The sequence below is a fragment of the Hemiscyllium ocellatum genome, chromosome 12 (assembly GCF_020745735.1).
Source record: "Hemiscyllium ocellatum isolate sHemOce1 chromosome 12, sHemOce1.pat.X.cur, whole genome shotgun sequence".
Lineage (NCBI taxonomy): Eukaryota > Metazoa > Chordata > Chondrichthyes > Orectolobiformes > Hemiscylliidae > Hemiscyllium > Hemiscyllium ocellatum.
In genome coordinates, this window is record NC_083412.1 from 60,251,307 (window position 1) to 60,274,973 (window position 23,667).

The window sequence follows — 23,667 nt, forward strand, 5'->3', positions numbered from 1 at the left end:
GGCCCAACTGGTCCAGATCCTGGTGTAATCTGAGGTAACCCTCTTCGTTGTCCACTACACCTCCAACTTTGGTGTCAGCTGCAAACTTACTAACTGTGCCTCTTATGCTCGCATCCAAATCATTTATGTAAATGACAAAAAGTAGAGGACCCAGCACCGATCCTTGTGGCACTCCACTGCTGCTGGTACGTGGATTCCATACAGCTCAAGAGTTCCACAAAACCTAAACTGAGCAAAAGCACTCAGGTCGGTATCCAGGAGTGCGCACACCCAGCAAAGTCTGCCTACATCTGGGTTAGAACAGTTATATTGCTTATCAATATCCGAATCGGAACCAATTAAAACAAACATTCGGTTAAATCATCACTCAATTCTAATGGAGGTTAATAGTAACATGACTGTTTCAACGATCACAGAACCAGTCTTGAACAAAATTCACTCTGGACTCCAACCCTTCAGTTTGTGCAAGACCTCAGCTGAATGAGAACCTATACTGGACAACCTTTACAGATTAAGTTTACAACTTTGTTTCTGGTCCTTTATGAGAAACAGTTGGTTCAGTTACCCCTGAGTGTAGTAAAAGGCTTGGCCCCTAGCTTAATAGGGCAAAATAGGTCGAGAAAGATTCCTCCAGATTGGCGCAACACTTTTTCATTAGAAAACAGCTGCCTGAGTGAAGTCCAAATTAAATACCCAGAGGTTTTTCAGGAAGGTATAGGGACTATCAAAGGAGCCAAGGACATCTTGCAAGCTAGGAAGCAATTCCATGATTCTGCAAGGCCCACCTCGTGCCATTTGCCTTACAGGCAAAAGCAGAGACAGAAATTAGAAAGCCAGAAAGCAAAGGAATCATCAGTTTGTGGAATGAGCAGCACCGGTCATACTGATTGTGAAGCACGACCTTTGTGGGGATTTTTAACAAATGGTAAAGTGCTATTCATAGCTGGATGAATACGCAATCGCTTGCATAAATGATTTAGATGGCAACGGTGGCGTGGGGGGGTGGGGAAACTGTGGGCAGAGCTATCCTTCACTAAGCTAGACATGAGTCATGGTACTTGCAATTGCAGTTAGTTGAGGATTCTCATGAGTTTTCTACAATCAATACCCATAAGGGTCTGTATCAATATACAAGACTGCCACCTGGTGTATCACCAGCCTGTGCAATTTTTCACCTGACAATGAAGAACATTTCACAAGGTCTACTCCAAGTTGCCATTTATCTAGATGCCGTATTAATAAGAGGGAAGATCAATAAGGAGCACTTAGACAACTTGGACATAATCATATGCCTTAGAAGGGAAACCTCTGTTCCAGGCACCCCAAATGACCTACTTGGGCTATAGAGCCAACAAGACTGGGTTAAACCCATTGGAAGGTAAAGTGAGGGCAATCAAATATGCCCCGGATCGCACCTTTGTACCGGAGCTTAAGTCTTTCCTTGGGCTGGTGAATTATTACGGAAAGTTCTCACATAAGCTCACCTCCATCCTGGCATTTTTGCATCAAAAGGGTCAGCCTTGGAAATGCTCTCATAGCCAAGCCATTGCTTTCAGGGACGTGAAGAAAGAGCTATCATCCTGGAATGAGTTAGCGCACTATGATCCCAAGTGAAATATGGTATTGATACCTGATGCCCCCCCATAGAGCATCAGGGCGGTATTAGTGCATAGGTGGCCCAATGGAGAGGAATGCCAAATTGTGTATGCATCCTGGACGTTGGCTAATGCACAACATAAATATCCCGATAGCAAGGGAAGGTTTGAAAGTCATTTTGAGGTGAAGTAGATTTGTAATAATAAATGGACTACAAACTCTGCTAGATCTAAATGAAAAGGACAAAGCAGTGCCATCCACAGGTTCAGCCTGAATTCAGCAGTGGGCTCTAATACTATGTGTGCATAGTTACAAGTTGGAACACTGTCCAACAGGCCAAGTAGCGAATGCACCGACTCACCACCAACTAGCGGATACACCACCAATGATACCAACGTGCCATTGCTTTAACTTTTCTAGATGCAGTCACAGCTGACAATATCAGACTGGATGTAGAAAGATCTGATCCTGGAAACAGCTGGTTGTGATGGGCAAAACCAAAGGACTGTCATTACCTAAACTGAAACCCTTTTGGACCCAGAAAGATCAGATCACAGTACAGGACATTATGAGGAACAAATTAGATTATCTTGAGCTGTCCAGATACTGGCTGAACTCCGCCAGGGTCTGGTAAAACATTATGCGTGGTGGCCAAGTGTAATGTTGATATATTGTTGGCAGTCTGGGCACTGCCCCACCAAGGACAAAAATTACCAACAGCTCCCCCAACATTCCCCCGGGAATGGCAGGTAAATCCTAGACTCTGCTACACATGAACTCTGCAGGTCTTTTCACGGGCTCAATGTTCTTAATCATTGTGAACACCCATTCAAAAATGGGTGGATGTGCACGGGGTTCACTTATCAAACACAGGGTTGATGATAGAGAAACTGCACGTATCTTTTGTCATACACAGACACATGGTCACAGATAGTGGGCCATCATTTACAGGCAGGGAATTTGAGTAGTTCCTAATGTCGAGTAGCATGTGACGTACAAGGACAGTTCCATACTATCCATCATCAATGGTCTGGCAGAAACAGCAGTTCAGACTTTGAAGACAGGGTTATGGAAACAAACCACAGCTTCATTAGATACCATACTGTCCTGGTTCTTATTTGAGTTTGGGTGCACCCCGAATGCATATGCCAGGATGGCTCCAGCTGTGGGAGTGTGTATGACCACGTGCATGCACATGCGTGAATTATAAAATTCAGCATAGGAACCAGGGGTATGAATGTTACAACATGGGGTAAATCCTCCTGCTTAATTTAAAACCAGCAACACTGAAAAGATTTATCTTGTGCAGTAATCTGTGAAAATTCAATAGACCAAGAACTAGTTAAAGTAAAAATTACAAACTTTATTTCTTAAAGTATAACAGAGAATAATTAACTAACAACTATTTACAAGTCCTTACTCTAACCTATCTTTTACCTTCCCTTCCAAAATACTAGTCCGATAAAATTCCCGATTACAATTTACAAAACTTCCCATCTCAAAACCAGGCAGCTTTCATTTTCTCGGCATTCCCATCTTCTTTTCTTCTTCTTAGGGATTTCTGCTTCACAGGTTACTGATCGATAAAGGTACTTTTAAGAGATTTTTCAGGCAGTCTTTTTACATGCTGGTAGTTTGGCAGCTTTCCTCCCAACTGTTCAGTTTTTCCTGGTTTTATACTCCCAAATCATTGGATTGTGTCATTAGCTTTTAAGATTGTCAATATACTAAATTTGAACTGGATTGGAGTTTGGTGTTTTTAAACTGATTGGCCTAATTTGAATCGGTTTTGCCATTTCCAGGTAACCCAGCTCCCCTAGTTACCTATGTTACATTGTTTCCTATTGAGAACACTTGGTGCTGTCACTGCCAGCTTTTAACTCTCTTAAAAGGTACAATACACCCACATCTTCATTAGAGACATGGTTGACTGAAGTCAGGTCCAGTATGTACCAAGTGGGTGCAACAGTCCTGAACAAGCAAGTGGACCATATGAAAGCTACAAATTCACAAACCGGGCAGGAGCATAACATGCCCGGCTCTACGGAACAGTCGGAAAGGCTGGTGAAACTCATGGGTTCTCCCAATTCATCAAATATTGAACAGACGTCAGAATCTAAGATGGACATGGCAGATGTCATTGCCTCGATGCCTTTACTGCCTGAAGAAATGAATACATTTCTTCTGAGATGCTTCAGGTGCAAGAGGCAAACTGTGCTTTACACACCGCCCCTATCAGAGGGGGATTTGGTGGAACCTGACCTCGTGTTAAAACACTCCAGGAGGAGAGACACAAGAACCAGATTACATCCTCAAACTCAGAGGGTGAGGGATGTAGTGATTGTAATGAGCTCAGCCAGGTGGACCTCGCAGAATATCAGTTCCCTGATTGGACCAGATGAACAACCCCAATCAGGAAGCCCTGGCTGACAGATAAGAACAAGATGGTCAGACATCCTCATACTCAGCTGACTCTGTGGGAGCTGGATCAGTGTCAAGGACTCTCCACGTGTAAATAAAGGGTGACTTGGTGATGGGATACTAGCCTCGAGTTATTCCACATATCTAAGTTTAAATTAAACATTAATATTTATGTTCTGTCCCACACCTAGAATTTATTATCCCACAATTGCATTCCTCTATCAAGTCCCAACCACGTAGTCACCTTCCAATTTATTTTCATCTACATGAAAGCAGCACATTTTAATCTCAGGTTAGATTACTACAGCATGAAACAAACTACTCAAAGTTAACATACTTAACAGAACTGTCGATAGTGCATTTACTTATGTAACCAGTGTACGACCCTTTGATACAGTCAAGCACAATATTCTCAAATACCTTTGTTATCCAATTCCATGGAATTGGTCTTAATCAAAGCCAATAAAAATCCAGCAATGGTTTCTCTTGGTGCCATATTACCTTTGGTGCCCCCAAGTAGCCATCAACATTATGCCTTTTCTTCCTGTTGGGATCTTCTTTCGAGATGGAACATATCAAATAACACCACTCCAGAGGTTCTCTCGAACACGGCCACTTCAACTGATGTCAGTCTGCTTGTTCAACATCCATTCTTGAGACTGATCATTGGGAAGACCGAAACAGTGGTCTTTCAGCTTCTCAAACTTCATTTCCTCATCATATATTCTAACCCCTTCTTCAGTTACTATCAGAGACACAGGCTGTTTGCAATCTTAGTGACATGATCTTGACTTCAGCAACCAATCATGCAATTCAAATAGAAGGCTACTGACTTCAATCAAGATAACAATGCTTTTGTCCCATATTCTGTTGAAACTGGCACCCATGTCTTTGTCACTTTCAATCTTGAATCGTCCAGTGTCCTCCTGGCTTGACTTACATTATCTATAAGCTTTTAACTCATCCAAAATGCTTTTAACCCTATCATAACCTACATCAAATCATGCTCCCCTGTCACACCGTGCTTGCTGAGCTACATTGGTTCCCTCAATGTTTCAAGCATAAAAGTTCACATCTTATTCAAAAGCCGTCATATCCTTGCCTCATGGTCTCCTTATTAGATTAGATTCCCTACAGTGTGGAAACAGGCCTTCGGCCTAACAAGTCCATACTGACCCTCCAAAGAGTAACCTACCCTGACTAATGCACCTAACAACTATGGACAATTTAGCATGGCCAATTCACTTAACCTGCATATCTTTGGAATGTGGGAGGCAAGCACCTGGGGGAAACCCACGCAGGCATGGGGAGAATGTACAAACTCTACACAGACAGTCGCTCAAGGTTGGAATTGAACCGGGGACCTTGGTGTTGTGAGGCAGCAGTGCTAACCACTGAGCCACCGTGCCGCCCCTCATCTGCGAGATATCCTTCAAACTTACATTCTTTGAAGTTCTGTTACATTGCTTCAACATTCTTGTACATTATCCACATTTCTCCAATTGTTAGTGGTTGTGCTTTCAACTATCTCAGTCCTCCATGTCCTGAAATCTCTTAAAACATGTCTGCTACTCCACATTCTTCTCCTGCTTTTATACACTTTTTAAAACTCATTTTTTCTTCCTCCCAAAAAACGATTAGTATTTTGCAAGTTAATACTTCTGGGCATTTACTTTGAACTAAACAAACAATAAGAATAAAACTGTTCACCATCTTTTCATTTCATTGTTAATAGAAATCAAATAAGTGGAATGAGAGTGTTCCAATCTGATATACTTACAATGACGAGAACAGGCAATGATAGGGTAAATGTTTTCTATGTGGTAGCTTCAATGAGTATACATGCAAATGAGTATACATGCAAAATGGAAGCATGGACTTACTTTACATCAACAATATCGTACAATTTCTTGATGAATTCCGAGTCAGGATGATTGTGTTCACTGGTCAAAGTATGAAAATACACCATGACAAACTCCCTTGCAGCAATGTGGTCCATAATATGAATAAAATACAGTAGTGCCTAAAAACAGTAACAACTCATTACAACTACAGCACATCACTCAAATCACATTGATTATCACTGCTTTGGTCAAAGGGAGAGGAGTACAAAAGCTGAATGTTTGCTTAAACCATACAGGAAAATATATCAAACCATAGCTGGAATATGGTGAAGAGTCCTGGGCCCCTTATCTAAGGAAAGATATACATGCATTTGAGGCAGTCCACAGAAGGTTCACAAGGCTGATTGCAGAAATGGTGAGACTATCTTATGAGGACAGGCTGTGTAGGTTGGGCTTCTACTCATTAGAGTTTAGAAGAACAAGAGATGACCTCATTGAAGCATTCAAGAGCCTTAGGGAACTTGACAGGATAGATGCGGAAAGGGCATTTTTTCCTTGTGGCAGTTATAGAATCATATAGTACAGAAGGCCATTTGGCCCATTGGGTCTGCACTGCCAAAAACATACTATTACTTACACTAACCCTACTTCCCTGCATTAATTCTATTAATTAGCCTTGAATGTTATGACATCTCTGGTGCTCCTCTAAATACTATTTAAAGGTAGAGGTTTCCTGCCTCATCTATCCTTCCAGGCAGTATATTCCAAACTCTGGATGAAAAGGTTTTGCTCAAAACTCTTTTAAACTTCCTGCCTTTCACTTTAAGATTATGTCCCCATGGTAACTAACACTTTAACTATGTTTAAACTAGGTTTTATCCACACCTCGTGGTAACCAGAACTGCACATGGTACTCCAGTTGCGGCTATCACAATCTCTGCCACGACTGAAAAAGGCAACTGCCCCATAAGTCTTTAACTACTCCATTAATCTGCCTTCATGGATCTATGGACAAGATTCTCTAAGCTTCCTAGTCTATTACCATTCATGGAGTACGCCCTGGTCTTGATCCTTCTTGCAAAGTGCTTCACCCGACATTTATCAGGGTTAACTTTCATCTGCCACTAATCTGCCCATCAGACCAATCTGTTTACATCCACCTGTGACCAGACACCTGCTCTAGTTACAGAGGGCATAATCTCAGAAGGGGTATTACCCATTTAAGACACAGATGAGAAAAAACTACTTCTCTCAAAAGGACAGTGAATCCTTGGAATTTCTTTACTGCTGAATTCTGTAGAAGCTAGATCACCAAGTACTTTCAAGACAAAATAGGCAGATTTTTAATCAATAAGGGAATCAAGGGCTATTGGTAACAAGACAGGAAAGTGTAGTTGAGGGTTATCAAATCAACCATAATCTCAATGAATGGCAGAGCAAACTTGAGGGGCTGAATGACCCCCTTCTGCTGCTGTCTTAGGGGTTTCAAAAACAAAATAAACAGAAAAAAGTAAAACCCTTTTCTTGTTGTCTTTGAATCAGGTTTTAATGATGTGCTAAAGAAATAGTACTGTTTATAAGCTAGATTTTTACTTCGATTGGAAGTGCTCAGGGAAACCCAAAGTCAGGAATCCCCTAGATGAAGAGGGGAAGTAGAATCAGAGGCAGGATCAGCTGAGAGATCACCGGCTTCTCAGGTTGCAATGCTGGATCTTACAGATCAGTGCTGGTCAGCTGGAAATGGCAGCCTGTCAAGATGCCCAGCTCTCAGGAAGCCCAGCTGTCCACAGTGAATTCAAAACTCTGAAAATTGATTAGGTTTGAAGCCTGTACATCTCAGCAAAATGCTTAAAAGCACCATACCACCTCCTGGGAGCAGGTTGGTCACCTGCTTAAATTCCTCCTTCAGTTCAAGTCAAAATCCGGTGGACTTGCAGGACAAAGAGTGGGAGATAGATTTGGGTCAGGAATCTTTTCCTCCCAATCTGGTCCAAACACCACGCTGGGTTAAATTTAATGCTCCCGAACGGGAAAGTAACAAACATGTGGAAATTAATTTAGCAATATACTGAATAACGTGATATAAAATGGATTCACTGCAACGGTGTTAGAGTCACAAATTTCAACCAGTTTTCGATTTTAATCACTCAGGTTTTCAAATAAGGCTCTGAAGGGAAATCCCAGTGTCAAACCTAATCAGATTTCTGCTGTGCCGTGGGAACTAACTTCAAATTCTACATTTCACAATTTTACTATGATTTATTGTCATAATATAGGTTAGTTCTGCTATAGAATACCAACAAAATAAATTTTCTAAAGACAGCATTTTTGGAAGTGATGCTTTCTTTTCCTCCCAAAATGAAGCCAGGCATCTCTCTCTATGTTTCTCAAAGGCTCTGAATAAACATTTCTAAATGTGGCACACATAGATAAGATATTTGGAAGATCATCTAACCCAGTCATCTCTCCAAGTTTAGGAATAGTTTGCAAAGACATTGTTTCCTCTGTGGATAGGGGAGAAGAATAAGGATAAATATACATCAGCTCTAAGAAAGTAGTGATCCAGCCTCACTGACACTAGTTTTGTGCAAGTTTAGCTTGGTTCGCTCAATGGCCGATGCATGATAAAGAATGGCTGTGATGTTTGTTCTAGCTGAGGTTGACCAAGGTTGACCTGACTTCTCATCGGCTTTTCAGAAAACCACAATACGCTGTGGTTCCAAGACCCTCATTATTGGGGATGGTGCTTAAAGAATAGAAGAATATCAGTAAAAGTCACTGATAAATAAAGAAATTGAATATTTGATGTAATCTGATAAAAACAGATCTTACTCAGTAAAAGTAAAGTTGAGGGCACAGTAAAAGATATATTTAAGTCAGTGCAGTGGCCGGGTGGTATTTATGGTTTAATTATTTAAAACTATTCTGAAATAAACAAAGCTCTGAAAATTTTAAGGTTTCAAGCTGTTCATACAGCAGACAAATATTTGTCCAAAACTAACTGACAATAAAGCCATTTTGAAAAAAAAATCTTACCTTATCGGGTTCTATTAGAGTTACAGGAATATTCCTTCCTACTATCACCACCACTGTACGTCCACATTTATCATATCCTGCAGAAATACAAATCATTGACACTATTAGGAATACACACCTCAAGCTTGTTCTGGAAAATGCTTTCATTTTTGAAACCATTTAGAACTACACAAATAGAAATAAAATTGCAAATGCTGAACGGGTGATGGCTAGTTCTCCAAGCATTTCATGAGATCTAGCCAGGTTAGATCTCATGGAATACAGAGAGAACTAGCCATTTGCATACATAACTAGCTCAAAAGGTAGCAGACAGAGGGTGGTGGTGGAGGGTTGTTTTTCAGATTAGAGGCCTGTGACCAGTGGAATGCCACAAGGATTGGGGCTGGGTCCACTATTTTCCATCATTTATCTAAATGATTCGGATGTGAGCATAAGAAATATAGTAAGTTTGAAGATGACACCAAAATTGGTGGTGTGGTGGACAGCCAAGAGATTACCTCAGATTACAATAGGATCTTGATTAGATGGGCCATCGGGCTGACAAGTGGCAGATGGAATTTAATTTAGATAAATGCGAGCTGCTGCATTTCAGGAAAGCAAACCTTAGCAAGACTTAGAGTCATATAGATGTACCGCATGGAAACAGACCCTTTGGTCCAACCCGTCCATGCCAACCAGATATCACAACCCAATCTAGTCCCACCTGCCAGCACCGGACCCATATCCCTCCAAACCCTTCCTACTCATATACCTATCCAAATGCCTCTTAAATGTTGCAATTGTACCAGCCTCCACCACTTCCTCTGGCAGCTCATTCCATGCACATACCACCCTCTGCGTGAAAACGTTGCCCCAAAGACAAATATTCACAAGCTGAAGTAGGCAGAGGGAGTGTTCCCCGTGGACTTTGATAATGGCTACAAAATGCATTATGAGTGAAAATTTCAACCTCGTATTGAGAGTGTTATAATTTCTGGACAGGTCAGATTGGGGTGTCATGGTGGCTCACTGGTTAGCACTGTCCCCTCACAGCACAAGGGACCTGGGTTCAATTCCAACCTTGGATGATTGTCTTTGTGGAGTTTGTACATTCTTCCTGTGTCTGCGTGCGTTTCCTCCAGGTATTCCGGTTTCCTCCCACAATCCAAAGATGTGCAAGTTAGGTGAAGTGGCCATGCTAAATTACCCATAGTGTTCAGGCATGTCTAGGTTAAGTGCATTGGTCAGGGGTAAATATAGGATAATAGAATAGGGGAATGGTTCTGGGTGGGTTACTCTTTGGAGGGTCAGTGTGGACTTGTTGTTAGACTTACACACTTAATGGTAAGGTCCTGGGGAGTGTTGCTTAACAAAGAGACCTCGGAGTGCAGGTTCATAGTTCCTTGGAAGTAGAGTCGCAGGGAGATAGGATAGTGAAGGCGGCATTTGGTATGCTTTCTTTTATTCGTCAGAGTATTGAAGACAGGAGTTGGGAGGTCATGTTACAGCAGTTCAGGATATTGGTTAAACCACTCTTGCAATGTTATGTGCAATTCTGGTCTCCTTCCAATTGGAAAGATGTCATGAAACTTGAAAGGGTTCAGAAAAGACTTACAAGGATGTTGCCAGGGTTGGAGGATTTGAGCTATAGGAAGAGGCTGAACAGGCTGGGGCTGTTTTTCCTGGAGCATCGGAGGCTGAATGGTGATCTTATAGAGGTTTATAAAATTATGAGGGGCATAGATAGGGTAAATAGACAAGGTCTTTTCGTTCGGATGGGGGAATCCAGAACAAGAGGGCATAGGTTTAGGGTGAGAGGGGAAAGATAATAAAAGAGACCTAAGGGGCAACCTTTTCACGCAGGGGGTGATGTGTGTGTGGAATTGGCTGCCAGAGGAAGTGGTGAAGGCTGGTACAATTGCAACATTTAAAAGGGATCTGTATGGGTATAAGGCTAGGAAGGGTTTGGAGGGATATGGGCTGGGTGCTGGCAGGTGGGACTAGATTGGGCTGGGATATTTGGGCAGCTTGGAAGAATTGGACTGAAAGGTCTGTTTCCGTGCTGTACATCTCTATGACTCTAATAGAAAATGCAGTTGTATCACAGTTGGTTCATCAAAATCGACAGAAATAGAGCATTAAAGTCAACATTTTAGGTGTAATAGTCTTCCTCAGAAAGGGCTTTAAACTGCGCACATCCTGGACTACTGCAGTGTAGGAAAAGTTGTTAATTGGAGAAGATCAAGTTGAAATTTTTGGAGTTTAGATTAGATTAGATTACTTAGTGTGGAAACAGGCCCTTCGGCCCAACAAGTCCACACCGAAGTGCAACCCACCCATACATGGAGGACCCAGAGGAAACAGGGGAGAACATGCAAACTCCACAGAGTCAGTCATTCGCCTGAGACGGAATTGAACCTGAGTCTCTGGCGCTGTGAGGCAGCAGTGCTAACCACTGTGCCACCGTGCTGCCCACACTACTCTGGTGAGCTACAAGGTGGAGATCAATGCAGATAATATGTTTCTGATGCAGTCATCCCACTCCTTAAGGATGTATAAACAGAGAGGAAATAGGTGACTGCCAGGCAGGAAAGGAACAGGCAGCGCAAGAGTCCCCACTGTGCCCTGTATTAAATTCAGAATACTAATGAGAATGATGGCTTCCCTGCTAAGGGTAGCCTAAGCCAGGTGACTGAGCTATACTAGGAACTGGAGGGAGGTTGAGAAGAGCAATAGTCTTAGGCGATTTGCCATTAAACAGCTTTTCTTCAGCCACAAGCATGAATCAAGATGGCATGCACCTTTCCTGGTGCCAAGGTCAAGGACATCATTGATCACCTGCAGTGCAACAATGCAGGAACATGAACAGTGAGGGTGCGGGTAGATATCGGTGATAGGAAACTAACTGCAGGTCGTTATCCTGTAAGTGTGTTTCATGAACATGATTTGGGTGTAATGCGATTTCTGAACAGTGAACTATATTTTTATATAAAGCCAACTCCCATTCGCTGTTACACGATTCCATCCCTGTTACTAACCAACTGTAATTTATTCTGCTGGCGCATCGATTGCAACAGATTGTCATCTGTGTGTGCATTTCTTTTGCTTCTATCTGCAACTAAAGTAGAGGGAGCAAACATTGAAATATTTGGCTGGAATGCTTACTGGGATCATGCATGGAATTAGGGCAGCGCCGGGAGGGTAGGGGGAGCATGAGAGCGCGAAGGTGCAAATACAATAATGTCCAGCGAGGGTGAGAGTGTAAGTAGGCCTTTTGTTAAGCAGAGGCTTAGTTACTGGCTGTGTGAAGTTTCAACATACAGCAACTTTACAAGAGAGGGTGTTTGTGTGTCGATGAGGGAAGGTGTGAAACTAAGGATGGACCTCGTGCACTTCAGAAATTGACCAAAGTGACTTAGGCAGCATCTGCTAACTCATGACCACTTTACCTCGAAGGACAACGGCCGCAGATACATGGGCACACCATCAGCTTCAGGTTCTACTCCAAGTTAGTCATCAGCCTGAGTTGCTGTTCCTTCATTGCCATTGGGTCAATATCCTGGAAGTCCTCAACTACTTCCTGGGTCTACCTATAGCATTTAGACTGCAGCACTTCAAGATGGCATCTGTAAACTACGTTGCAAAAAAATGGACAGATAACCAGGTTTGACCTACAGAGAATGAAACCTGAAAGCAACACCATCCCCAGATTCTATGGACTACCTAAAGTGCACAAACCAGACATCCCACTCAGACCCATAGTATCACTACCAGGGACACCATCACACAAACTGGCTAAAGAAATACAGCAGAAACTGAAACACCTCATCAGCAGATCCAGACACTCTATCCAATCGACACAGGAATTCTTGGACATCATCAGAAATATACACAGACAAAGAAGAAACTATGGTCTCATTCGATGTAACGGTGCTGTTCACCTCTATCGACAAAACCCTAGCCAGAGAAACAATAGCCAACCTGCTGGACATACAGAACAGACAAGACGGGGAACCTATCAACAAAGACTGCATACTCAAACTACTGACCTGTGCCTCACAACACACTTCACATTCAACAACCAAATATATGAACAAATCAATGGCACACCCATGGGCTCACCCATCTCTGGACTCATAGGAGAAGCGGCAATGCAAAGATTAGAATAAACAGTCTTACCGCAAATTCAACCCAAACTCTGGGTCAGATATGTAGATGACACCTTTGTAATCATTAAAAACACAGAAATAGAGAACACACACCGGATCAACAACGCCAGCCTCACAGGAATCCGATTCACTAGAGAGGAAAAAAAGGACAACCGACTCCCATTCCTAGACGTGATGGTACAGAGAACACCGAACAGAGAATTCACCACAAAGGTATACAGGAAAGCCACACACACAGACCAAGTCCTGAACTACGAAAGCAACCACCTCAACACACACACAAAAGAAGTTGCATCAAGACACTGTTCAAAAGGGCCACAACACACTGCAGCACACCAGAACTGCAAAAAGAGGAAGAAGAACACCTCTACAATGTATTTGCCAAAAATGGATTCCCCCGCAATTTCATCAACAGATGCCTAAGGGAAAGACAACGGAATGAGGACATGCCACAACCCGAAAGGACTCGCCACGTTACCATACATAAAGAACATTTCTGAACTGACAGCCAGACTACTGCGACCACTAGGACTCATAACAGCACACAAACCAACAGCCACTCTCAGAAAACAACTCACCAGGACAAAGGAACCGATACCCAGCATGAGCAAAACCAACGTAGTGTACAAAATCCCATGCAAGGGCTGCACAAAACACTACATAGGACAAACAGGAAGACAGCTAACGATCTGTATCCATGAACACCAACTAGTCACGAAACAACACGACCAGTTATCCTTAGTGGCCGCTCACACAGATGACAGGCAACATGAGTTTGACTGGGACAACACTATTATAGGGCAAGCCAAACAGAGAACAGCCAGGGAATTCCTAGAGGCATGGCACTCATCCACAGATTCTAACAAACACATCGACTTGGACCCAATATACCGGCCACTGCAGTGGACAGCTGGAACTGACAACCGGAAGCAGCAGAGACAAACCACTATAAATACCGGAGGAAACAACACAGAAGCGCTTCACAGGAGGCTCCCAAGCACTGAGGATGTCACCTAAACAGGGGGCGAAACGTCTGCAACACAAATTCCCAGCTCGGCAAACAGAACCACAACAACGAGCACCCGAGCTACAAATCTTTTCACAAACTTTGAACAGATGATCTGCTTTCGGGTGCTGATGAATATATCCTGCCAAGAAATGTACTTGGACTAACAGGTTAGGATAGCATGGGAACTGTGCTCAGATGTTCCAGCCAAACAGTTCACACTTGTTATTCAGACTTGCACAGTAAGAATGACCCTTTAGGCAAGTAGTTTTGATTCCCAGGACTGTGGAACCAAATAGAGCTTGAATCACAAACTTCAAATTAGTCTCAACACAGAGCATATTTTACCTGTAGTTGGATTACCAGTATTACAAGCATGAAATCTACTTTGGAAGAAAAGTACACTGTACTTGAAAAGGTTCACCCACACCATGAAGTAGCAAAGAAACAGATCTGCAAGACTATGAAACCCAGATTCCTAATGGTGTGCTGAAAGTTTCCTACAAGGTCCAAAACCTGTCCTCCACAACTCTTTCAACTCTGATAGCCAATCTCCATACTCTGATGCTAAGTAGCTGATCTCAGAGGAAAACAATGCTGGAAGCAACAAAAGGAGACTACACTTTTAGAAAAAATGCAACCCACCATTCTGGGAAGGAAAACTGCCAGTACGTGGAAGTGGGTGGAAGGAGAGATGGAGAAAGAATAAGGGATTGTGAGAGTAAGAGAAAATTCAGGAGAGGTTCTGACTTCTATTATTTCTATTATATTTGGAAAAACAACATTCAGGCATTAAAGGAGTGTTTTGAGGAATCTCTCATGTGATAGCAATGATCCTTCCAGATTAATGAAATTATGAAACATCCGTGGATAATAATCATCTTGTCCTCATTATATCTTTTGTCAAAGTCTTCCAGCACCTACTTACCAGTTTGATATAATGCTTTCAACGAAGCAACACCTGACAGGTCATCTGCTCTTGCTCTGCACAACCAACGGTTATAGCTAAAAAGGAAATATTATTATCCTGTGAGTAATATTTAACAAACAACAGGAATAAACAGAAGACATATGGCTACTAGACACAATTTCATAACATGGCTGCCTGGAACTTCCAAGGAGTGCAGTGTAATTGCAAATTCAGCAACTAAGTACACCTCAGGTTAACACTGCCAACAGGTTAGTAATAAGAAAACCAGCTCCAATAAAGCAAATGTACGGTGGAAAGCCTATGATGATAAAACTAATGAGATGGTGCAGACAAATGCTCTCAATTCACCACGTTTTGAATGTTAACTGCGTTATCAAGGAGAAAGACTGTGTACAAGCTTATTTTCTCTCCCAAAAGTGGAAGAATTCCTACAAACAAAACAAATTAAGCAAATAACGTCTATAGTTAGCTTAAACATGAAGGTGATGCTAAAATAACACAAGTATTTTGTTTAGAGAACTTTACCTGCACAAAAGTCTGAAAACAGCACAGCAAAATGTTTGGCAATGTATTTAAACTTGGAGAATCTATTCTGAAGGAGATAGAGTTTCTTTTGGCAATTTTTGTAGCAGTACAATGTTGTATATTGGGGATACTTATATCAACCAAGACCAAGATAGAAGAGTATGGAATATTCACTGCGTTTAAAAGGCAATAAAGAGAAACGTGTGTAGTTTTCATGCATTATATGCACAGTCACTACTCACTTGCGCTGATGTGCTTTTTGAACGGCTGCTTCAGACATTTGCCCTTGAAGTATCAGCCGCCTCTGTTTATCAATATCTCCTTCCATCTTAGCAAATGCATGTGTTCCAATATACTCTAGCTCAAGGTGTTCCTCATCAGATTCATCTTCATCTAAAATAATGATAAATAAAGCGACATTCCTTAGGTCAAAAACAACACTTAAAACTAACAAATCGCATTCAAATAAAGTGGCTTACACATTCAGACCAGCAACATCAAATTTTAATACATCAAATGATAAGCTCTTTAGCATTTGCTAACAAATTACAAGATCTTATGTAGAATTTTAAACTGGAAAGGCAATGTATCTAAAATAAATTAAACACGTTAAGCAAGCCATTTCACCTGTTACAAGTGGCTGTGACAGTGGTGTTATCCATTAACAGGATAATGCCATCAGTCCAAAAAGACATTCTGCATACTACAACTGCATAAAGTGTGTTTGTATTTCAAAGGCAGTATGATGCCAGGTATGCAAGCTATATGTTCCAGTGATTGGTTGATTAAATCAAACAATGGCTGCTCACAATAGAGTGCAGACTGTACTCAAACAGCACACACTTACAGAATGCAAAACAAAGTATCCAAAGTCAGCTATGATTCTGAGATTGTTCAGCAAACACTACCCAATCTTGTGTTGTTAATAGCTGGAACAACATCTAATTAACAATAATTAGAAGAGCTTGTATCATGGTATAATTATGCAGACTACAAACCAACATGTATGCATATAGAGGTCGGTTCCTTGCACATCAAAACTGGTGTCCTTTTTAAAAACAAAACTGAGGAACTTGAGAAGCCTATAGTTTTCCTCAATGCTTTCTCCACGGGCAATACCATTACCAATTCACATCGACTTCTCCTGTCTGACAAATGGTTGCATTTGCTAACATGTGCATGCAGATCTTGCAGGGCAAGAGTAAAGGATTGGGACCTTGAGAGAGGAGAGGGAGGAAAAGAGAGGAGTCTTTCACTTGAGCTTCCACTGACCTCCAGCAGACAGGATTCCAAAGATTCAGTATCCTCAATGAACAATTTCCTCCTCACTTCAGTTCTAAACAGCTTACCTATTAGCTTGAGACAGTGACCATGATTCTCCATACGGCAGCCAAGGGAAACACGCTTCCTGCATTTATTTTGTCAAGACCAGAGAATTTTACTTAGATCTACTTAGATGGACCCAGTTAAGAATTTTTAAATCTCAATGTGGTTCCCGCTTATTTTTCTAAGCACTGGAGAATGAAGGCCCAGTCTTTTTAATCAGCTCTCAGAGGAGAATTCTACTACCCACGCAATGAAGTCTGGTGAACTTCTGCTGCATTCCAGCGAGAGCAAACACTTCCTTACTTAAGCAGACCAAAATGATACACAGTTCATCAGATTTATTCCTATACTAAAATTTTCTTTTAATAAATGCCAATACATCATATGCTCGCCTAATGATTTGCTGTCTCTACATTACCTTTCAGTGACTCATGAAGGATACTTGGGTTTAATCAACATTTTCAAATCTTTCACCATATAAGAGATACCCTGACTTTCTCTTACTCCTATTACTCTTCAAGAGGTCAGTCAAACCAGACAATTAACTACAGGTTTAAGGTTTGAATTCCCAACATCAGTAAAATCTACGGTTTGCGAATCTTGATTAGAAGCTAACAATCAGTGAGTTTTAGCTGATTAAATTTCTCTTGAATTATCGATTAGATTACTTACAGTGGAGAAACAGGCCCTTCGGCCCAACAAGTCCACACTGACCCGCCGAAGCACAACTCACCCAGACCCATTCCTACATTTACCCCTTTACCTAACACTATGGGCAATTTAGCATGGCCAATTCACCTAATCTGCACATTTTTGGACTGTGGGAGGAAACCAGAGCACCTGGAGGAACCCCATGCAGACACAGGGAGAATGTGAGGCAGCAGTGCTAACCACTGTGCCACCGTGCCGCCCAAATCAGAAATGACAAGTAGTAAACGAATAAAGCTAGCATTCTACAACCAATACAAAATTTGAAGCCGAGACTCAAGTTACTCAGCTAAGAGGAGTACTAAACACTGAAGTTTCATCATCTTATAAAAATCACATTTCCAGCTAATAACCACAAATAAAGTATTACTCGACTGAGCAGAGCACAGCCTAATCTAGTGAGAAAAAACCCTTTAAAACACAAAGTATAAAATATCTTTCAAACAAACCAAATGGAGCAATTATGTTTCTGATCATCCAGCTGAAATATGTAGTTTAAGGATCAGTGTGTTAACAAGGGCATCACTGCTTGGAAATTGTTTCTTCAAAAGGAGACTGCCACAAGGATCAGTGCTGGATCCACTACTTTTCGACATTTGTATAAATTATTTGGATGCGAGCATAAGAGGTATAATTAGTAAGTTTGCAGATGATGCCAAAATTGGAGGTGTAGTGGACAGCAAAGAAGATTACCTTGGATTACAACGGGATCTTGATCAAATGGGCCAAAGGGTTGAGTGGCAGATGGAGTTTAATTTACATAAATGTGAAGTGCTGCATTTTGAGAAAGCAAATCCTAGCAGGACTTATACACTTCATGGTAAGGTCCTAGGGAGTGTTATTCAACAAAGAGACCTTGGAGTGCAGGTTCAGAGCTCCATGGAAGTAGAGTCGCAGGTAGATAGGATAGTAAAGGTGGTGTTTAGTATGCTTCCTTTACTGGTCAGAGTTTTGAGTACAGGAGTTGGGAGGTCATGTTGCAGCTGTACAGGACATTGGTTAGGCCACTTTTGGAATATTGCATGCAATTCTGGTCTCCTTCCTATCAGAAGAATGTTGTGAAACTTGAAAGGGTTCAGAAAAGATTTACAAGGATGTTGCCAGGGTTGGTGGATTTGAGCTATAGGGAGAGGTTGAAGGCTGGGACTGTTTTCCCTGGAGTGTCAGAAGCTGAGGGGTGATCTTATAGAGGTTTATAAAATCATGAGGGGCATGGATCAGGTAAATAGATAAAGTCTTTTCCCTGGGGTGGGGGAGTCCAGAACTAGGAGAGCATAAGTTTAGGATGAGAGGAGAAAGATAGTAAAGAGACCTATGGGGCAATGTTTTCACACAGCAGGTAGTACGCATATGGAATAAGCTGCCAGAGGAAGTGGTGGAGGCTAGTACAATTGCAACATTTAAAAGGCATCTGTATGGGTATATGAATAGGAAGGTTTTGGAGGGATATGAGCTGGGTGCTAGCAGGTGGGACTAGATTGGGTTGGGATACCTGGCCAGCATGGACGAGTTGGACCGAAGGGTCTGTTTCTGCGCTGTACATCCTTATGACTCTGTAACCCCTGAAAACTATTCATATGATAATACTTACAAAGAGGAATGCCTGGTTTGTCCAATATACGGATCTGTCGCTCTGCAATGACCGGCTCTCCTTCAGCATTTCCTACATCGGCAGGGAGGAACGGTAGTGATCTCCTCTCTTCCTCCAAAGACCGTGGAAAATAAAGAGGCATCAACTTTAAATATGTAGCCTGTGGGAAGTCATACCAATTGTTAGCTGTAGATTCCACCTCCACCTGCCCTCAACAGATCTTGTTTAAGCTTTAAGAACATCTATTATTGGAATACTATGGAAAACATTACATTAGAATGGTCTAGAATGGCTATACCTATCAAAGTAGTCCCATAGCTTTGGATCCCAACGTAGCTTGAATATTCTTTAAAATGCTTCCCTACATGCTGGTCTGGCAGCATACTAATCCCTTATGTCCGAGCTTTTGTAATGTCAGATGTGAAATTTATATTTATTTTAATACGATTTATTTTGTATTTTTGAATTTTGAGCGAGTGGCACTAGTTTCCCATGTCTCTGAAGAGGTTTAATGACAAACTTCAGTACTTCTGTAGACATGGTGATTTTCTTTTTTTAAAAAAGTGAGCAAGTTAGGGCAGACAAATGGGAACATTTTTTACATTGAGAGTTTTTTTTTAAACAAGCAAACAAAGCAAACAGTTGTGCACTAGGATTTTAGTTCATAAGGTAAGGGATTGACTTTCTTTTTAGGATAAATGCCTATAGCTAGGGACAAAAAGCTTTTTCATTTCAGTTTATGCTATACATCATAGCTTCAATTTTAGGTTCGTTCTGAAATCTTGGCTAAAGTTGGATACACAAAACTGTGGCTCGGGAAACATTAGTAGTTTAGGACAGTTAAGAAATTATCTCCATGTGAGGAGTTGCATTTAAAAACTTCCAGACCAGAAGTACTTAAATTGGAGGATGTTATGGGAATCTTCAGAAAGTCAACTCAATTGTATGAAAGCTCCAGGATGACATAATCAGATCCTCAAGATGGGGTACTGATAGTAAAACTAAGCTCTATTAAATACAATAGAAGGGTATACTCCCTGGTCTGAATTCCGTAAAGAAGTTGTTTTGGGATTAATAGTTTTGTATTTTACCAGGTGTTTCTAAATTTGAGTTGTAAGCAAATAGATTTGCTGATTTTAATTTTACTACTTTCGCAAAATAAATTTCTCAGAATCATACAGAACAGAAACTGGCTGTTTGTCACAACTCAGCCATGCTGATCTGGCTTCCTGAACTGAACCAGTCCCATTTACCTGCATCTGGCCCATATCCGTCTAAACCTTCCTATCCATGTATCTGTCCAAATTTCTTTTCAATGCTGTCAATGTACCTGCCTCTACCACTTCCCCTGGCAGCTCATTCCACATAAGCATTACCCTCTGTGAAAAAGTTGCACCTCAGGTCCCTTTTAAATCTTTGCCCTCTCACCTTAAACTTATGACTTCTAGTTATGAACTCCCCTACCCTGGGAAAGGGAGCTTGCCAATTCACCTTATCTATGTCCCTAATAATTTTATAGGCCTCTATAAGATCATTCCCAGTTTCCTATGCTCCAGTGAAATATGTTCCAGCCTACCCAGCCTCTCCTTATAATTCAAATCTTCTGGTAATGGTAACATCCTTGTAAATTTTTATTGTACCCTTTCCAAGGAAATAACATTCTTCCTGTAGCATGTGCATCCAGAATTGTATGCAGTTTGCTTGTTGTTAAAACAGAATGTTTTGCAGTGCTTGTTTCAGTGAAAGACTAAGTTTTTAAAATTAAGAAAATACTATGATCTACTAAACTGTTTTTCAATCTGGGATCATAGAATCCCTACAGCGTTCAAACAGGTTATTAGGTCCAACAAGTCCACACCGACCCTCCGAAGAGTAACCCACCCAGACCCATTCCCCTACTCTATTATCCTACATTTACCCCTGACCAATGCACCCAACCTACACATGCCTGAACACTATGGACAATTTAGCATGGCCAATTCACCTAACCTGCTCATCTTTGGATTGAGGGGAAAAACCGGAGTATCGGAGGAAACGCACGCAAGCACAGGAGGAATGTACAAACTCCACACAGTCACCCAAGGTTGGACTTGAACCCAGGTCCCTGGTGCTGTGAGGCAGCAGTGCTAACCACCTCAATCTGACTTGTCCAGTAACAACTGCTGAGATTATAACACACTCAACACCAATGAAATTTTCACTAATACTGCATTTTGCAGCCATTATCCAAGTCCACAGGGAACACTCCCCTTGCCTACTTCACCTTGTGAATACTTGTCTTTGAAAGCAAAGACTGTCAGCACTGGGGAAAGAAAACACAGTCTACACAAAATGATGAAGACCATGGATCAATGAATAAATCTCAATCAAGACCACACCAATAACAAAGGTTGTCTGAATAAATGTCACAATATAACTTCTCCTGATCCCTAATAATTGTTGTTTCTATTTCTTTCATGGGATATGTTGCACTCATAAGATCATCATTTACTGCCCATCCCTAATTGCCCTTGAACTGCCTTGCTTAGCTATTTAGGAGGCAATTAAGAGTAAATTACATTGCTGAGGGTCTAGGAGTCATTTGCAGGCCAGACCAGGAAAGGACAGATTTCCCTCCCTAAAGGAAATTAGCGAACCAGATGGATTTTTACACTAGATTAACACTAGTCTCATGTCACCAGAGAGACCAACTGAAGAGATTTCTCCTGATTCCCATTTACTCCAATTTTGTTTAGGCTCTTTGATGCCACATTCAATCAAATGCTGTCTTGATGTCAAGAACAGTCACTCCTATCACACTGCTGGAATTCTGCTCCTTTAATCATGATTGAACCAATGGTGTAATGAGATCAGAAGCTGAGTGGCACAGGTGGAAACCAAAGTGAGGATCAACGAGCAGATTATTCCTTGGTAGTGACACTTGTTATCATGGTCAATGACCCTTTTTCTTTGGTATCCATTCTTCTCATCATCTTCTCTATTCCTTCCTCTTAGGGCTTTTCTTTTCTTCATCTCTCACGGCTTCCTAGGATTCCTAGCCTCCTGGCGTAGTGACCTCCCAGCCTCCTGCAGAGGTCTCCTGGCATGGCATGACGCGTCACTCATGCAGTCTGGAGCCAGGGCTCGGTGTGGACTGGAGACCAGGTGCCAGAATGGTCTGTTGCACTGAAGTTTTATTTCTGTAATACTGGACATTTTATTTCTCTATTGTCTAAGATCTTGTTACTCAAGAAGCTGTGCCTAGGTACATTTGTATCCAAGTCAGTGTTGCAATTGGTGACATAAGCTTTGACTATACTCAGTGTATATGACAATAAAGACTACCCTTATTGTAATTTTGTTACTTTACAGATTACTGAAAGTAGACTGATTGGCTTGGTTAGATTTGTCAAATTACTACCTTGCTTTATTGCACACAGTACATTTCTGGGCAATTTTACACATTGTTGAGTGGATGCCATTACTATAAATCTATTGGACCAGTTTTGCTAGGCAACAGCTATTCTGCAGCACAAGTCTTCAATACAATTGCTGGAGTGTTGTCAGGATGCATGGCCTTCATCTGTTACTTGGATTGAATTGAATTGGTTAATAACTGGCAACCATGATGCTGTAGGGCTCAGGAGCAGGCAGAAATGGACCATCATTTGGTAGTTGTGACTGAAGGCTTCATCTCTCTCTCGGATGTGCTGGACTCCTCCAGCATTGAGGATTATGATATTTGTGGAGTTTCCACATCCTGTTAGTTGTTTAATTTCCACTGTTATTCATGGCTGGACGTGGCAGGAATGCAGAGCTTAGATGTGAACTGTTGGTTATAGAATCATTTAGCTCTGAGTGCTGCATGCTGCTTCAGCTGTTTAACATGCAAGTTTGATATGTCATGGCTTCTCAGTGTTGCCACTTCAGTTTTAAGTATGCAATGTGCTGCTCCTGCCAGGCCCTCTTGCAAGCTTCGCTGAATCACGGTGGACCTTCTGGCTCAATGGTAATGCTCGAGTGTAGGATGTATCAGCCTAGGTTACAGATTTGGTTGCATATCATTCAGCTGCTGCTGATGGCCTACTGAGTCTCATGAATACCCAGTTTTGATTTAATAGTTTTGCTCAAAGTTTGTCTTATTTAACACTGTGGTAGGGCAACACAACGTAGAATATCTTCAATTGGAAGATGAGACTTATCTCGACTATCTGGTGGTCACTCATCATTGTCATGACAGATGCATCCGTGATAGGAAGTATGGTGAGGATGAAGTCAAGTAGATCTTTCCCTCTTGTTGGTTCCCTCATCACCTACTGCAGACCCAGTCCGGAAGCTACATCCTTCAGCCAGTCTGGTCAGCAGTGATGAAATTTAGTTTGCTCATCCAGAGTATATTTTATGGCCTTGCACCCTCAGTAATTCCATTAAGTGATGTATACTATGGAAGAATACAGATTCATCAGGGTGGTAGGTAGCATTCAGCACATACAAACTGATGCCCTGAGACTTCATGAGGTTCACATTCAATTGCTGTCACTCCAGATAATTCCGTC

General features: G+C 41.6%; 1 protein-coding gene across 1 annotated transcript in view; it reads right to left on the reverse strand.

The window, feature by feature from the left end:
• Positions 1-23,667, reverse strand: part of gdap2 (ganglioside induced differentiation associated protein 2) — a 72,573-nt gene that overhangs the window by 11,183 nt on the left and 37,723 nt on the right. The window contains exons 6-10 of the mRNA XM_060833598.1: positions 19,133-19,292; positions 15,750-15,900; positions 14,980-15,056; positions 8,898-8,974; positions 5,901-6,040 (exon numbers count right to left, since the gene is read on the reverse strand). Coding sequence (XP_060689581.1) covers positions 5,901-6,040; positions 8,898-8,974; positions 14,980-15,056; positions 15,750-15,900; positions 19,133-19,292 — 605 coding nt within the window. The remainder of the gene's footprint in view (positions 1-5,900; positions 6,041-8,897; positions 8,975-14,979; positions 15,057-15,749; positions 15,901-19,132; positions 19,293-23,667) is intronic.